The 11,664-nt window shown below is 38.8% G+C and overlaps 1 protein-coding gene across 1 annotated transcript in view; it reads right to left on the bottom strand.

The window, feature by feature from the left end:
• Nucleotides 1-2,558: 2,558 nt before the first annotated feature.
• Nucleotides 2,559-11,664, bottom strand: part of USP47 (ubiquitin specific peptidase 47) — a 40,710-nt gene continuing 31,604 nt past the window's right edge. Inside the window, exons 23-28 of the mRNA XM_009892648.1 lie at nt 11,479-11,594; nt 9,980-10,098; nt 7,465-7,595; nt 5,360-5,407; nt 5,145-5,275; nt 2,559-3,996 (exon numbers count right to left, since the gene is read on the bottom strand). Coding sequence (XP_009890950.1) covers nt 3,822-3,996; nt 5,145-5,275; nt 5,360-5,407; nt 7,465-7,595; nt 9,980-10,098; nt 11,479-11,594 — 720 coding nt within the window. The 3' untranslated portion in view covers nt 2,559-3,821. The remainder of the gene's footprint in view (nt 3,997-5,144; nt 5,276-5,359; nt 5,408-7,464; nt 7,596-9,979; nt 10,099-11,478; nt 11,595-11,664) is intronic.

Raw genomic sequence — 11,664 nt, 5'->3', positions numbered from 1 at the left:
GTTTTTTTAAGAAAATATAATCAGTGAAGCTGCAACATACAGATTCTGGGTGTCATGTTCCCCCTGCCACACACGTATGGTGGAAGGATGGAAAAGATAAAGGATGCTTACCCTTTTAGATGACTATATCCAAAGCTGCTTTTCAGCTGTGTACAGTGGATGCCATCTGTCCTGCAGCAGCTGGCAGTGTAACCTCAGAACTGGTGTTCCATAGCTACAGTATCCCTTCAGTTTTATACTTTCATATACAATGGTCATTGGCCTCCCCCCACTACATAAGGGCATACTATAAAAAAAAAGCCTACAACATTTTCCATATAAATAACAAATAGGGTGTACGTACTTATATCCATGTAACACACTGGTTTCTATATAGAAGCTTTCAGCTTGACTGTTCAGGGCTCTGTCTCTCAAGGGCAAAAGATATTATTCAAAATTGCAAAACTAACAGCTAAATGGGCTGAATAGAAAGACCACAGATTCTCTGTTGTACACTGAATGTGTAAAGTCTCGATACGTAGAATAGCGCAGCTGCAATTACAAGGCCATGCCTAAGCTAGAGCTAAATACAGTGTCGCATATACGGCAGCATTCTGCATGACATGAATATACCTTCCGAGTAACGTCGGTTCAAGGAACTGTTGACTATACTCCATCATCACCTACCCTTTCTGAGAGACAGAGAACATAATAAATTCATTACTTCAGTTTCGCAGAAAGACAACCTAAAGACATTCTTGCATTTAGAGACTTGTGCTTCTCCTACTTGATGCTATTACATCCAGAGAAAATTCTTTGAGAAACAGTTTGTGCTTTTAATACACTTCCATAGGCATAAATCTGTGCGTTACAAAATTGGATTATCATTACCATTTTAACAGGTCATTGACTGAAGAAATCAATAGCAATCTTAAGTGTAAAATCCAATGCACCTAACACCCCAGCTCCCAGCTGGCTCAACAAGCAGTTTGCTACAATGGCTCTTCCACTATTAATGGTTTTTTGGGGTATAGATTTCACCATCTGTTATTGCACATGGTAAAAGACAACATGAGGCTCCAGTCGAGTAACTTTTTGTGGAGTTTCTTCCCAAATAATCCACACTGCTTATGTCTAAGTTGGAACAGTAGAGCACTTAACAAGCACAGCTACTCGCCTGCAAGTCTTTCACCACCTCTGGGCTACGAAAACTTCAACAAATTCCTTGGGTACATGTTAATAACCATCATCATTGTGAACAGGAAGGATACTTCATCAGAAAGGTCCAACTTTTAGTTTAAGGATTCACTTTACCACCAATTCTCACGCCAACACATGCACGCATACACACACTCTCTGAGAGTTCACTGAATTTACCTTTCCTTTCTATGCCTAATAACATTACTTTAGAGACAGCCCATCTATGCGAAGAGAAGGAATTAAATACCTTTGCAATTTTCCTGTTAAAAAACTACTTCAAAAGAGCAATAATTGTCAGTAAATACTGCCCTACGTAAGGATAACATTATTCTCCCTTGAAGTTTCTTGATGCCTCAGTCCCTGAAAGATGAAGTGCTGGTATCCATGAGAAGTGCAGCAAGATTTCTGCTGAACTAAGCAAATTAGAAACTTGAGGTTTTTTGTTTCTTTAAAATGCCCATGGTCAAACTCAAAAATGTTTGAAATGATCAGAATGTAAAGCAGATGCTGAAAAATGTCTCCCTGAACAACCCAGAATATATTCCGGCGCACTTCGGCAGAAGGAAGTGCACAACTGGACAGGAAATGATTTTAAGGATGCTCTTCTGTCCTCTACCCACATTTCTGTCAAGGCTTACAAGTTTAGAATTAACTTCAAAGAAGTTCTCAACAGAAGTTTCCCAAATAGGGCTAGAGATTAAGCAATGAATTATTTTCTTAACCCTACTTTATTCCATCTCTAGATTTTTGCCTCTCCAAATGTCTGAGTTTGAAGAAAATTCATGACCTATTTGATAGTTAATTTTTTTCTCTCTTCCAAAACCTCCAAGGATCCTTCCACAGTCTACCTACATATGTAACTGGTAGTTTAACGAAGTACTCTACCAACTGGATGGTACTCTATGCTTCCTTTGCTGGTGCTTCCACCTCATCTATGTTGGAAAAGAGGTGGCAAAGGTCACACAGAAGAGAAAGAATGAGGTAATTCCTCTGTGCAGTGCCTGGTCCTCAAGGCGCCAGATTCCTCGGGATTTTAGGTTGCTGTGGGTCAGCACGCAAGGAAGAACTGAACGTTCAGTTCTTGAAAATCCTTTTTCCCCTCTGGAGCAGAACTTAGCTGCCAATCATATGTGGAGCTTAGAAGTTTCCCTAGTTAGCAATTCAATTCTGGAACATACAGTTGAAGAAAACTTTGGTGTGAATATAAATAAAGAGGAGCAGCAGACAGCCTCTAAAACACTTCCTGCAATACTGTGTACACGCGTGGGGGGTGTGCATATACACACTTATATACACAGAGCCTTACAGTTCTGACAGTGCCTTGGAAAAGTCTATTTCCATGAAATAATTCTGTAATTTTTCAAGTAAAACCCACAGCATTTAATGATTAAAATAACACAACAGAATGAACAAATGTTTTATTGGCATGTTCATTGTTGTAAACAGCATCTGGCAAGAAAAAGTTTACCAAAATCTTTTGATTGTTATAAATTAGGTGGTTTTCCAAAAACTACGCAGAATTGTTCTCTATTGATCTTTATGGACCGAAGCAAAAAACTGCTGTTCCTAGGCTTTGCAATGAAGTCATGTTGACTGCATCAGACTTTGCACCACAACCTGAACTACCAAGTCTGGATGTTGAGGTGTTAGAGGTTGCCCCAATATTTGACTACATACAGCTACAGAATCAACTCTGGGAAAAACAAAACGACTTTAAGTGGGTGGAGAAGATGAAAACTTGTAATAGTCTCAAAAACAAAATGTACAAAAAGTAGCTGAACAAAACAAAAACGTCATTAACAAGGGGAAATACAACCCTAAAGTACCCAGCATCGTCAAACATAAAATGAATACAAATTTAAATAGGCAACTATACTTCCAAATGTACACAATGAATGTTGATATGTGAAAAGAAATACCATGGTAAATAGCTGAACTGCAGTTCTGTTAAATGGACAGGGCAAATTTTATTTACACATTGAACGCAATATAATAGAGCTGCTCATCGGCTTTCGTAACCTATTGAACACCAGTTTACCTTACAACAGCACTTCTGCAAAACGAACCAACGCCTGCTGGCAGCTTTCGGCAGACACCCCTCAGACCACCTGGTTTATGGAAGAAGATTCTAAACCCTCACACTTGCAGCACTTCCATTTCATCTTAGACCCTTTGCTGCTGCTTTTCTAGAACCAACGTGTTAACATTTACTTCCGACTCTCTGATGAGGTAATGCGTGTATCAGTGAAACAAACAGAAAAAAGGATTCTTTCATGGCCTTTGCACAGCTTTTATTATTAAGCTATGAGTATCCTGTTTGAGGCTAGTTTCACTAGCTACTATGTGCACACTGTCCTCAAAAATTTCCACTCGTTTCCCTCCCCGCCCGCTTTTTAGTTCTAATCTTTTATTTGCACATCCCTTTTAGCTTTACAGTACATTTGACTATAGTGCACAACATTATTCCAAGTCAAACAGTGACCCAAGGGGGCACTGCGCTTCTGATTGGTAACACAGCCCAATCAGTGCTGGTGTCAGCGCTTTACACCTAATGAGTGTCCTGCCGTAACGGCACTACACAGTAGTAGTGAACCTTTTTATTTTAAACAAAAAATTCCCCAGGGAAAATGCTATAGCGAGTATCAGTCTTGAGTCAAATCTTTATTTGGTGCTCCGTCCAGATAAATTTTTAGTGCTTTTTCTTTACGAGGAGAGTAGGTTACCCGGTGTCCAGTCTTCTGGAGCCTGCTGCTTTCTTTTTTCATCAGTTCATTTCTCTGCTCATCTGTTAATTCCATTAATTCTTCAGTTTTATCCCTAAAATGTAAATATGTTAAAATCCAGATTAATACAATAACCATAATTAGATTTCTGTATTTTTTTCACCTGGAGCACAACTAAGCATAATACACCTTACAGATTATTTGCTTCTTCTCCAGAAACTAACAATCTGTCTAAACCTGCTTTTCCAACAGAGACATTACATATTCTGACAGCAGACCCAGGGGAAAGCAGCAAGAAACAAGCCTATACTCTTCTTTGTACATGGTCACTCCTATGCTTCATAGACAACTATGACTGTGCTCTTTATTTGGTCACAGCACCAATATCTGGAAGCAGCACGTCAGCAAGCCCCTACTAGAAACGACCAGCTGCTCTCCCAAATAATTTTCTTCAAGGCCAGCACATTATCAGCCAGCTGTTTCCCCCAAACTCACATGTAATTATGAAAAATACTGTAGGAGAAATGTGTTCATGTGGTTGCCACACCCACCAAGTTTAGCAGAAATGACCATATTCAAGCTCTTAGTCCTCAAATAGTGCCTTTGGGCTACTGCCATCAGCTCATTAGCATTTTTCACATTAACAAAATTATCATAGCATCCTTTTTTCTAGAGAAGCCATACTAGTTCTCAAAGAAATAAACTCAGAAAATAAAATCCTTGCTCTCCAAAACCTGTGGCAAGACTCTCACAGAACTCACAAGGGACATGGTTCTGTTTTGTGCCCTGAGCAGTTGTGGATGCCCCATCCCTGGAGGTGTTTAAAGCCAGACTGGATGGGGCTTTGAGCAACCTGGTCTAGTGGGAGGTGTCCCTGCCCATGGCAGGCGGGTTGGAACTAGATGATCTTCCAACCTAAACCATTCTATGATTCTATTTTAAGATATTAAATTCAGATAGACACAAACATAGCAGCTAGTTTAGCATTCAGCATTGTTTTCAATGGTTTGGGAGGGAGGACTGAGTAAAAGGGTGCAGTGTTTGTTTTCTTAAACAATAAACAGAATTAATACTCAGTTTTTTAGGAAGCTGAAGAGCACAAACATTTCAGCTCAATGTTTTAAACCCTCTTTCCTTTAAGACAATAGAAGAGTATTTTTATGCTTCTGTTGGTTACATCACCACTCAAATCTTATACACTGATTTTCTGCATGGTTTATTATACTGTAATAAAATACATACCTATAAAATATTACTGCACCATCATCACAAATGTACAGAGGCCAGACATTCAATGTAGATACTTTAGGATTCCAGTCCAAGTCTTGGTGAATCTCTAGTATGGAGATGTCGCATGGAAACGTTCCTCTACCCTGAGAAGAAGCAATGACTTAGCAAATAAACTAAAACTAGAACCACACATCCATGCCATCAAGAGAAAATAGAATCTTACTTACCTTTGCAAATTCTATGTTTTCTAAGGGTATTCCACTTGTTTCACTAAGCTGTAAAGTGAAGAAAAACAGTAGATTTAATACTATCCCACAACGTTACACATTGTCTACATAAAGTAAATAGACCAGCCAAATCTAGAAGTCAATTAAAATATTCAAAAGTCCTCTAATGATTCAAAGTATTAGTACAAAATTACAGTGACAAAGTACAATTTTTTTACATTTCTGAAGTCACTAGTGTGTCACAAGTGACACTTGCTGGGATAGGATTTCACCACACTTCTCTTAGCAGTGAAGGGGTAACAGAAAAAAGGTAAAAGAAACAGTAATTAACAACATCCAAGTTCCAAGGTACAAAGAGACCAACTGCCTCACGTTGAACCTTCAGGTCCATCAGTTAGCCCTCAGCAGTTTCCCTGTATGACATGAAAGCTACTACCAAGGCAACTTGGGAGCAGGCAAAGCCATAAAATACGCACGACTAAAACCCATCTCCATACATCCGTGCTTCCTACCGTAAGTACCCCACAGTTCCCCAACAAGCACCACTGGCTGCTCTTCCTTCCTGCAGCTACCTCTTGTCCTGCACCTCCTTGGTGCACGGAGCACATCATCCATCCCCTGTTCCCTGTTGCTGCTGCCCAGTCCTACCCAGCACCCGTCACAGGGGCGCCCGGCTGTGCCTGGCCTGGCCTCAGTGGAGCACACAGGCTCATGACCGCCTTGCCGTTAATTCAAGTGCGGGCTGCAGTCTTGTCTCCATGGCAATGCAGACACCAACTTCGATTTCCATTTATCTCAAGCTGCTTATTTACCCAAAACTTGAAGAGATTTTTTCTCTAAGATTCCTGCCTCCATCAAATCTACTGCTAAAACAGATGTGTTCAAATTAAACTGACAGTAAGAAAAGACTGTAACTACAGCCATTGTAATTTTCTCTCATTTCCTTAGGAAACTAGGCTAAATAAACAATACCAACAAAAGGCAGACAAATCCTGAAATTTATTAGCCCTACACTCTACTAATAAAATTTGTCTGAAAGAGAACTGGTTGAACACATCTGTTACTACACATGCATCAAATTCAAATTTCTCTTACTACTGGTAGGAGTAAAAAGATGAAGGCCTCTCAGAGAGAATGCTGCTAAAATTGCTCCCTGCGCATCAATTCTTAAGACATGGAAACAAGAGCCAACTATCTCTTCAGATACAAGCGAAGAGGAAATCTTGAAGACTGCATGCAAGAATCTGTAGTCATAACTGCATTTCTACCCAATGAGTACAACAAAACAGTCCATAGCTTAATCTGCGTACATACACAAATCCGAGGCTGCTGCATTCTATGGCAGCTGAACGGTGTTCCTCTTCCCAGCCTATGAACCCCTCACTTACAAATGCTGAGGGTTTTAGTTAGGCAAGACTTTGGCAGACTTCACCAATACTAGGATTTTTGCTGGCCTCAACTTCCAAGGTGGCCTTCTTACATCGGGGTATTGCCAAGTTTAAATAACCATTTCTCTAAGAGTGGAACCCTGTGATATACTGGATTAATAAAATAGTCTCGATACGGGACACACTTCTACTCTAGATGGTGGCTCGTGTCTGCTTACCTGTTACAGGGTTCTGGCCTTAAGGGGAAAAAACCACACCACATACCAAAGCCATATTTCTTTCCAGCAAAAATACAGTTCGATCTACTTGGTATAGTTACACTGTCCCTGAGCAACAGCTTTCAAATTCAAATATGAAGATGCTGAAAGGTTTGGTATTTTGGAATACCAAAACACTGGCTTGAAAAAGCCAAGTGACAACAGTTTTGCTTTTCTTTCACATGTGTTTTTCAAGGATACATTTCAAAATATGACTTTTTTTTTTGCATGCATTCACCTGAATACTTTGATACCAGAGTACTATATGAAACTAAGAACTAAAGCTTATAATTCATATGGCTTTGGTAATAGGATGGGATACGTTTTCAGTTCCTGGGGGAAAAAATATTCACCGCACAACAAGATTTTTGTAGCTATGACATCTCTGTGCTTTCCAACAGAGGATATCAATAAGGCTCTTAGATACTGCAAGACACTTGCATCATGTTACACCTTTTACCTTCTCTTTTAGTTCTTCAACACTGCTGCTTTCTAGTACTACTTCCTGGAAAGAATCTAGTTTCATCTCTGATGGCCTCCATCGTCTCGATAAAACAGCAAGTTGTGACATGGATTTCATCTTTTCTACTCCTAGGAAAGAAAGAGAAATTTATCATATTAACATCACAAATATCCTGTTTAAAATTAGGGGTTTTCCATAGCATAAGCATACTCAAATATGGGAGATTGCACTACATATACATACACAAACTAAGTAACCCAGTAAGTGTGCTGCAAGTAGACCACAAAAGAGAAAAAAAAGAAAAAAGGGGGAGGGGGGGAAGGGACCAGGATTTAGTTGAACTTCTGTTACCAACTCCTTTCAAGGAATTTTTCACAGGTGGCTTCTCTTAAAAGCCATGCTCTTTCTCCTTCTTTAGGGCACATTCTTCCATCACGCACAGCTTGGTTATCTGTACAATATCTGTCCGCCTAATCAGAGGCTGACCTCCAGATCTTGCATCTGCGTGAGACCTTCCAGAGCAACCTGGTATTTATTCATGCCCTTCACTTCTTTTACCAAAATAAGGTTTCCACATTTGACTTCTACATCTCACACGCTAACTACACGCTTGCTATTAAAGCCCACTTTACACCTACCACCTGAAGAGTTTTAGTATGGAACGCCTGCAGCCTTTTTATATCAGTTTTGGGTTTCTCTGATTGACAGGGTAGTAACTGTTAATGTTACAATCAGGCAAGCAGAAGTGATATCAAAGGACTGATTTTATTTTTGTTTTAAACCAGTCTATAGTTTTGTAATTTGGTATGCAGAATTTGTGGCTTAAACATTTATGACTACCATTACATGCTTGTTTCGCATGAAACCACGACCATTGTTTAAGCTTCTCCCTAAATACCTTTTCCAGTCTTGCCTATGACTCCATTTGTGCCACCTTTCAACACTCACCCATTGTCTGAAATGAAGATATAGCCACCTAGTGCTTCTTGACATTTATTTCAAGTCTGAGGCAATTAACATAAATCATTTTCAGAGCCAGAGAATAACCAATTTAAATGTCTGCAACAGTGTGATGTAAAGCTGCTATGCTAAGAAACTTAACCGTAAATTATTCTAAGTTGCATTATTTACCTGCCTAATGTCTTCAGCGTTTAGGTGAAGATGATGAAAGCAATGGTGGAAGGCCTTACAAACCCTGACCTAAAGCAGTTGCCTTTACACTCTTCCAACAACCTCTGCGGTAGCAAAGATACATACAACTTAATTTTCAGAGTATAGCAGGATCTAGCCACATCTTCCACAACTGGATTAAAGTAGCTAAATTGGGCAGAGCTAGGCAGTTGTACAAAATGTTACAGAATACTTGGAAGCCCTGTGGTCTATAATATGGCGTGTCTGGGAACCAGGTGGGCTGCAGTCACCTAATAAGTAATACCTCCACGACCTAGTCACTACTACAGAAACAGTACAGCAATTAATCTAAAACTAATCAAAAAATACTTAAAACACTAAAGTTTTAACCAAAGTGTGAGCCGACACATATGTCTACAGGAATCTGCAGGCCTCCTGAACCTCCCACATTCATTTCTAATTTCCGTATTTGCATTGGCACAATTTTGTTAAAAATACCAAGATTCAACACAGCTGCCAAAATACTGGAGTAACAGCTACATAAGACTTCTTAAGCCAGGTACGCTTGTGAAGAAGGTTCCAAGCAAATGTAATTCACATTCTTCATCTATGCATTAACAGAAATACGTGTTAATCTAGAGGAAAACTGGCATGGCGTACTTTTTTCCCCGTAAGTTATGGTTTTGCATTCAGAATCCAAATCTTATGTGTATATGCAAAGGACAGCTTAAGAAATTCCATATTTTTTAATATTTAAGCAGAACTTAAGAAACAATCTGCTTTTTAACATTTGATTACAAAGTTGTTTTGATGACCAAGGTCTGTTCAAAAAGTTAGCACTTCATGACAAAAGGGTGTTTTTTCACTCCTGTCTGAAAACTTCCTAAATGACTCAACAGCTGTGCTGACTTCAAAAACAAATTATATATGTATTATGTATATACATACACACACACATATTTGAGCTAACTACAAACATCACCAAAAATTAAAGACAAATAAAAGAGTAAGGTACGGGCACTCCTACAGTTATTTTTATGTGCAATGAAGAAACACACATGCAAAAAACTGCCAAGAATACTACGGTATGTCCAAAAGTTTTCACAAAACCTACAAAACAATACTGCTATTAGACATTTAGTACATTGCAGCCACAGGAAATCTGCACTTGCACAATCCACTGTGCAAAGCTTCATACAAAGTTTTTACTATTTTTAATTATTTTGCTTTTTATCTTTTTTTTTTCCTAATAAAATGCCATTAAAATGTCAGTAATAGCTTTTTTTAAAAAAAAGGGGGAAGTACATTTTCTAATTTTCTCTACAGAAAATAAAATCTCTAACATTATCTTTACTTTCTCTTCACACTATATCAGTATTACCATCAAGTATTTCTAAGAAGACCTCCCAATTGCTTGAAATATTGATATCTTCTTCATAGATATGATAATCCAGAAACACAGTGCCTGGGTTCTTCCAGGTTTTCTTTCGTAGGCGAAACCTGTAAATACATCATGAAGAAAACACTGAGTTTTTATCTGCTCATAAACACTTTCCACTGTCAGCGATCAAAACTGAGTATTTTCTGACAAAACCAAAATACAACTAATTTATGAGGATTGGTTGGGCTTATCAGGAATAAGCTTAACATTCTGAAATAGTCCTGAGAGCAAGGTATCACTAACGGCTCATACTGCTCCATCATTCACGAACACAAGGAAAACAAGCCTGCAAGAAATGTGTAGGGATTTGGCGGAAGAAAACAGTTTCCTATTTAGGATAAGAAAGCAGAATATTCCCTAACACTTCTTACAGTTCTGTTGCTCCATTTTTCCTCCCCCTTTTCTGTTTGGGTTTGGTTGGTTTTTTTTTTTTAGGGGGAAATGGTGAAGAAGTAGAGAGGTGGAGGATTAGAAAAGGACTGGTGTCTGATTTATATACTTTCTCCTACTGCATGAATCCAGTCACAATAAAAAAGGATGAGCTGTGACTTAGATATAGAGGTAAATAAAAGGTATAAACAACTAAAAAGAGATTAAACAAGAGTACAAAACTTTAAGTGTAATGGTTTCTCCACACATAGAAGCAGACAAATTTTGTGATGTGCCCCATAATTATACGCACTAAAGAACATAACCCAAGCACGGCAGTCAAAAATCCTTTGGCCCAGTCATGGGGATGAAAGGAGAAAAACCTGGTCCAGATCTAGGCTTCTATTCCTTTTCTCAAGAGGAAAGTGCCAACATTCGTCTTCCAATGTTTTGCTCAAGCCTGATTTTAGATATCTATCTAGGCCTCACCAGCTTGCTTACCACATCTTACAGGCTTTTCTTTATTCCAGCAAATACAGTGTCAGCTCTTCTACAGTAAACACCACATCATTTGTAACTGACAGTAGACAGTATCTGGAATCAAGTCCCCAAGGCGAGTTCAGCCTTGATGAGATAACTGATTATGGGTAAAGGGAGGACAGTCCTGGACCAGTGTTTTAGACACACCCTATGACAATTCACAAGACAGTCTGCTGTAGTGATCTACACTGAGCCTGCATCTAGAGAGAAGGTGGCTTTTTTGTGAACCGATTTACTTAATGCTCTCCCTTCTGAAGGAAATCATCCTTAGAGAGAATAAAAATTCTCAGATCTAAATCTGTAGACACGTTGCACACAGGCGATTCTATGCAAATATTATTCCCTATATCATTCTACATGAGACGAAAGCCAAGAATTGCTCAATTAATGTTTGTATTCACAATCTGATTTAAAGACCACAGTAACTTATTTCTGCTCCTTTCAAAACTTCCTTTCTCCACAAGAGAAAACCCCCCATGTTTTAAAATAATATTTAATCACATAACTTCAACGGATTGCAGTTTTTTTACCTGTCAATTGTCAAGTCTAGGCCACATTGTTCTCGAAGCTGAGGAAGCAGCTCCTCTTTTGACTGTCGGACAGTCATTCCTTTAGCAAAAACTGCATCTAGAAGAAACTTGCATGGCTGTGAACATAAAATGAAAGTGACTAAACACAAATGTTTTGAACAGAAAAAAGTAGATTTGTCTCCTGTT

The sequence above is a fragment of the Charadrius vociferus genome, unplaced genomic scaffold (assembly GCF_000708025.1).
Source record: "Charadrius vociferus isolate BGI_N301 unplaced genomic scaffold, ASM70802v2 scaffold19, whole genome shotgun sequence".
Lineage (NCBI taxonomy): Eukaryota > Metazoa > Chordata > Aves > Charadriiformes > Charadriidae > Charadrius > Charadrius vociferus.
Note: the sequence above shows the minus strand (reverse complement) of the source record. Positions and strands in the feature narration are given on the sequence as shown.